The sequence below is a fragment of the Mus pahari genome, chromosome 21 (genome assembly GCF_900095145.1).
Source record: "Mus pahari chromosome 21, PAHARI_EIJ_v1.1, whole genome shotgun sequence".
NCBI lineage: Eukaryota > Metazoa > Chordata > Mammalia > Rodentia > Muridae > Mus > Mus pahari.
In genome coordinates this window covers 22819901-22826166 of record NC_034610.1, presented here as the reverse complement: position 1 = coordinate 22826166, position 6266 = coordinate 22819901, and the positions used below count along the sequence as shown (strand labels likewise).

At 45.4% G+C, this 6266-nt stretch overlaps 1 protein-coding gene across 1 annotated transcript in view; it reads right to left on the bottom strand.

The window, feature by feature from the left end:
- Snrpc (small nuclear ribonucleoprotein polypeptide C) overlaps positions 1-5616 on the bottom strand; it is a 16230-nt gene extending 10614 nt beyond the window's left edge. The window contains exons 1-4 of the mRNA XM_029533195.1: positions 5549-5616; positions 5212-5254; positions 2920-3028; positions 240-329 (exon numbers count right to left, since the gene is read on the bottom strand). Coding sequence (XP_029389055.1) covers positions 240-329; positions 2920-3028; positions 5212-5254; positions 5549-5556 — 250 coding nt within the window. The 5' untranslated portion in view covers positions 5557-5616. The remainder of the gene's footprint in view (positions 1-239; positions 330-2919; positions 3029-5211; positions 5255-5548) is intronic.
- Between the last annotated feature and the right edge of the window lie 650 nt (positions 5617-6266).

Here is a 6266-nt window from a genome sequence, read left to right as displayed (position 1 = left end):
CCTGGAACTCACTTTGTAGACCAGGCTGGCCTCAAACTCAGAAATCTGCCTGCCTCTGCCTCCCAAGTGCTGGGATTAAAGGCATGCGCCACCACTGCCCGGCCACAGTCGTGTTTTTCAAATGGTGACTACCTAGTCAGTCACCAAGATTTGGAAGCCAACAATGTGCCAAACTAAGGATCTGACCGAGGGCTAACCTGAGCAGCCACACACCTTGATATTTAAAGTTTGAAACTTACGGAGACTGGGGGGAGGTGGGATCATGGCCCCTGCAGGCGGAGGAGCAGAGAATGGAGCGGGAGGGATCTTCCCTTGTTGAAATGCAGCCGCTTAAGGTAAGGAAACAAAAATGAAGCGTTAGAATGAGCAACTCACTTATGAACATAACCGCCTTCTCTCTTAGAAACCTATGTACATTTACTTCACTTTACCAAGTCTTCTAAAGTTACTAGACATGGCACTAGTTTTCAAATCATTCTGAGATCCTGGATTGTTACACTAGCAGTTTCCTGAATGAAGGTTACCTAGAAGTGGTCTTATAATGTAATCATGCAATAGGTATCTGTACTTCCCACTTCTAAGAGCAGGCCTGGAGTGGCACACAACTCTGACCCAGCACTTGAGATGCTGCTGGAAGATTTGAACACAGGAGCTTGAGACAAACTTAGCCATGTAGTGAGATGTCTTTGCATTTAAAGAAAACTTAGTTTATAACCAATTTAAGCTATTAGTTTTATTTGTTAAAGGTACAATCCAGGCCCAAAGGCCAGGCTTTAAGACATGTGTCCCCCTTCCTGAATAAAAACAATGTATGTTCCTTGTTTACCTGAACAAACACACTGAACCAGGAGATGAAGAAGAAAGCAAGAGGCAGTGCTGAAGGGACATCCTAATAAGGACTTCCACAATCAGCCTTTACCTTGGACCACAGGAGGCGAGTGTGAGAACAGAAGAAAATGAACATTATCCATGCATGACTTGAGAACAGTCACATCCTTACTATACTGGCCAAAGCAGGTCCCTCCAGCACTGGGAAGCTGGTAACAGGAGGCTGGGAAGTTCAAAGCTAGCCTGAACCATAGAGCCAGACCTGGACTTAAAAACTCAAAACCAAAAATCCCCCTGAATAAACAAACAAACCCCACACGCAGGAACCCAATTCCCAACTCCTGTGACCTACTTGTGCCATCCACTAAGGCAATGGCAGTCAGACCATCACTAGACCTGTCCCTTCCAGGGCTTCTCTCTACGTAGGACTTTTCCACTTAGAAGAGCACTGTCCGGGACTGGAGAGATGGCTCAACGGTTAAGAGCACTGGCTGCTCTGCCAGAGGTCCTGAGTTTAATTCCCAGCAACCACATGGTGGCTCACAACTATCTGTAATGGGTATCAAATGCCCTCTTCTGGTGTGTCTGAAGACAGCAAGTGTATTCACACATGTGAAATAAATAATAAATCTGAAGAAAAAAAAAAAAGCACTGTCCACATCCTAAGTAGGACAGCCTGTAGAGTGAAGAGTGCAGAAGAAACAGCAAACTCATATCCACGTAACTGTGACATCACAGGCAAGTTCCTGACAGTCTGCCCCCACTCCAGAAGCCCATCAATCACTGAGAGAACCCGCTCAGCGAGGTATGTGGCACTACTGAACTTATCATCTCCAATCTCTGACAAAATGATTGTCAGAAGCTGTGAAATACCTAAACAAGAGTGAAGAGCCACCGCAACGCATGAGAGTTCCTGCTCAAGCATGAGGACCAGAGTTCAAATCCCTCGAACCCACATGACAACTAGTCATAGCCACGCACCCACGCATGCCTGTAATTCCAGTACGGAAGAGCAGAAAAAAGAGCATCTCAGCTCACTGGCCAGGCAGCCAGCTGAAATGGCCAGCTTCAGGTCCAAAAAAAGACCTTGTCCCAAGGGAATAAGGCCAGAAGTGGTAAGAGCAGAGCCAAGAAGGCCTAATGACAATTGCCTTTAGTTCCAGCACTCAGGAGCAGAGGCAGGCAGCTTTTTCCAAGTTCACAGCCAGCCTGGGCTACAGCTGAGATGCTCTCTCCAACAGAGTGACAGAGTAAGACCCAGCACCTTCTCTGATCCACAGGTACATGTATTGGCAGACACCACACATAGGAGAAAAAAAAGTCTAAAGAAAACAAAAGCAGTCCAGGTCTGTGTCTGTAATGCTAGGACTTGAGAAGCTAAGACAGAAGGATCTAGAATTCAAACCATCCTCCTCCACACCTAGCCAGTTAGAGGCCCACCTGTGCCACATGAAAGTAAATGAAGGGCTGGTGAAATGGCCCAGTGGTTAAGAGCGCCAACTGCTCTTTCAAAGGTCCTGAGTTCAAATTCCAGCAACCACATGGTGGCTCATAACCATCCATAACCAAGTCTGATGCCCTCTTCTGGAATTTCTGAAGACAACTACAGTGTACTTACATATAATAAATAAATAAATAAATAAATAAATAAATAAATATTTTTTAAAAAAAGAAAGAAAGAAAGAAAGTAAATGAATTTCAGAAAAGGTCATGTTCTAAATATACCCCTATAATTTAAAGTAAATGCAAAGTATTGCCAGGATTTGGAACACAAAACACAAAAGGTTCCTATGAACAAAAAGGTCAAGCAGTGGCCCAGAACACTTTGGACTGTTCCATACAACCAGGTCTCACCTAATTCTCTCTGCCAGTGGTACAAACATGAAGCCCAAAATAAAGTCTCTCAATGCATCTCCACCTTCTCCAGCCATTACGGAAAACTCTCGACACTGTGTTTCACAATTTCTCAAAGACAGATTCCCATAGACGTGTTGACAATCTTGACAGTAACAGGAAAATCCTAGGCAGCTCCATCTTCCCCCCCCACCTCCAAGCCCACCAGAGTGAGACACTCTACAGAGCGACACGTACTTGTCTTGTCGATCAGGCTCTGGGCCTGCTCTTCCATCCATTTCTGGTAATAGTCTTTCACATTCTCTTTGTGTTTCCGACCACTGCAGTGTGTCTTCCTCACAGACGGCTGGAAAACAGGAAGGTCATGGCCGACACAGAGACAAAATCACCAAACTAAAAAGGTTTCCCATTTTGCCACTGGGTGGGAAGCCTAGCTAAGACACTGGAATACCTTTTACACACATTGCCTTCAGCACACATCTTTCCCGGACTTACAAACTAGCCGAGGCCAGCATTCTGGGGCCTACCCATCAAACATTGGCTGTTGAGCACTGGCACCCACACAGACCCTTGCCTCCTGGCCTCCCTCACTACTCAGTACCAGGAATAGAACTCAGAGCTTCTGCATTGTAGGTATGTGCTCTACCAGCCAGGGTTACACATCAGCCTGGCAGCTTCATTCTGCCTATGGCCTCTGTCTACAATGACAGACTGAGTGTTATAAAGACTCCATATTTATAAATCTAAAACAGTTTGCTACTTTAAGAAAAAGCATGCGAGCTGGGCATTGGTGGCGCACACCTTTATTCCCAAGACTCGGGAGGCAGAGGCAGGTGGATTTCTGAGTTCAAGGCCAGCCTGGTCTACAAAGTGAGTTCCAGGACAGCCAGGGCTATAAAGAGAAACCCTGTCTCAAAAAACAAAAAAAAAAAACAAAAAAAGAAAAAGAAAAGAAAAGAAAACCATGCGCACCACTGATCTGAATCCTGGTACTATTTCAATCTCCTCATGTTTCTCATGGGAAAACAGCAGCTTAAATATACTTAAGCCGGGGCTGGTGAGATGGCTCAGTGGGTAAGAGCACCCGACTGCTCTTCCAAAGGTCCGGAGTTCAAATCCCAGCAACCACATGGTGGCTCATAACCATCCCTAACAAGATCTGACGCCCTCTTCTGGAGTGTCTGAAGACAGCTACAATGTACTTACATATAATAAATAAATAAATCTTTAAAATTTATTTATAAAAATAAATTTTATTTGTTTTTATAAATAAATTTTTATAAATTTATGATGCACTCCTCGAATCCCAGGCAGGCGTGGGGGCTGGAGTGATGGCTCAGCTGGTTAAGAGCACTGACTGTTCTTCCAGAGGTCCTGAGTTCAATTTCCAGCAACCACATGGTGGCTCACAGCCATCTGTAATGGGATCTGATGCTTTCTTCTGGTGTGTCTGAAGAAAGCTATACTGTACTCATATACATAAAAATAAATAAATATATCTTTAAAAACAAACGAACAAACAAAAAAAAGAATCCCAGGCAGAGAGGAGCCTGCTCTACATAAGTTCTAGACCAGCCAGGAAACATAATGAAACCTTTTCCAAAAATAAGTGGTGGCACACAACTTTAATCCCAGCACTCAGAAGGCAGAAAGCAAGCAGTTCTCTGCATTCGAGGCCAGCCTGGTTTACAAATCAAGTTCCCGAAGAGCCAGAGCTATCTGTCTGGTTTTGTTAGGAGATTGGGGGTGGGGGTGTATAGATAAATAATTTAAAACTATTAAAACCATAACACCAAATTTTGCTGTTGCCAAAGGTTGTTTTTATTTGCTTTTTTTTTTTTTTTTTTTTTTTTTTGAGGTAGGGTCTCCCTCCATAGCCTTAAACTCACAGAGATACTCCATCTCAGTGTACTGGGAAGACAGGCGCGCCAGGCCTGCTACATAGCTTTGTTGCTGGGCCTTGTGACTGCTAAACATTGGGCAACACTAATCACGTATCTCGCAGTTATTCCTCCTGATGATCAATAGTTAATGTGGTTCCCACAGAAGCTGAGAATGGAGCTGCACTTCTATAAACTAAGACGACATTTCTTTCCATTTTAACCAGACATTTGAATAATGTGACATAATCAAATCTTCAAGTTGTAGGAACACGCTCCTGGTTTGTTTGTTTGTTTGTTTTGGGGGGGCAAGTTATTTTGACAAGGTCTCAATATCTAACCTTATCTGACCTGGAATTTGCCATCTTCCTGGCTCAGCCTCTCAAGTATTGACATTACAGGTACAAGCAGTTTCTATGTATGCAAATGCTTTCATCTTCAAGCTTGCTTAAAGTTTTATCATTCTGCAAAAACCTTCAAATTACAAAAACCTCACCAGTAGAGTGGGGAAAAAAACCCGATCCCTAATTACTTTCTAAGAAAGGTTGTCATAAAATTTCCAGGAGGCTGGAATGCACACACCTGGACCTAAAGAAAAAGAATTTTGCATACAGGGCGTTTTAGGACTATCACAAGACCCGCCACTTACAGAATCGTGGGTCAGGTACGTATCACAGTAGTCGCAGTAAAACCTGAAATGACAAAAAGAAAACGTCAGCAGTTAACAGCTGTCCAAACCAAGGGACCCAAACCCCAACTTCCTCGGCCTCTAAGTCAAGCAAAGCATCCTGACGGAATCCGAGGCTCCGGAGCCAGGGTCCGCGCCCACTCGGCCAGGATGGCCGGAGAGCCTGGGTCTCCACCCGCCGTCCCTCGGAGCGGCTCGCCTTCCCCCGGAGCTTCCAGATCCCGAGGCCGCCGCCCTGCACCTTCCCCAGGACCCGACTGACCACCGCAGGTCCGCCAGCGCCCACGGCCACACTCACTTGGGCATGATGCTCCACAAGCCGTTGGCTACCCGGGTCCGCCGCCAGGAACTGACGCACACAGGCTGCGCCGACGCGGGCGAAGGATGCAGACGCGAGGGGCGGGACTTCGGCTTCCGGCCTCTGCCCTACCGCCGCTGTGGGTGCCTCAGAGGGTCAATCCGCGCTCACTTATTCGTGATTGGTTATTCCGTCTAGGAAGTGCGTAATGTAGTGCTATCAACAAAAAGTTCCAAAACCTTAGGTCAGCAGTTCCTACGCTGCGATCCATTAATCCAGTTCCTCAAGTTGTGGTGACCACCCAACCAGAAATTATTTTTGTCGCTACTTCATACCTGTAATTTTGCCATTCGTATGACTAGTAATGCAAATATCTGTGTTTTCTGATGGTCTTAGGAGAAACCTGTGAACGGGTTGTTCGACCCGGAAAAGGAGTCACGACCACTGCTCTAGTATGAACCCAGCTATGCTGTGAGTGCTGGGAAAAAAGCAAAACCAAATCAGGTAGAAGTCCTCATTCTCCAAGACCTGATTAGCAGTAAGCTGAAATCGATCGGTGGGTAAGGGATCAAAGTCCTATGCTGGGGAAATGAAGCAGGCAAGAGTGCAGCTCAACATCAAAGAAGACAAAGGAAATGTAGAAGACTACCACTGAGAAATTGATGATTGTTTCTGAGCAATTAAGACAGATGTGAATTGTAGGGACACACTCCTAGGT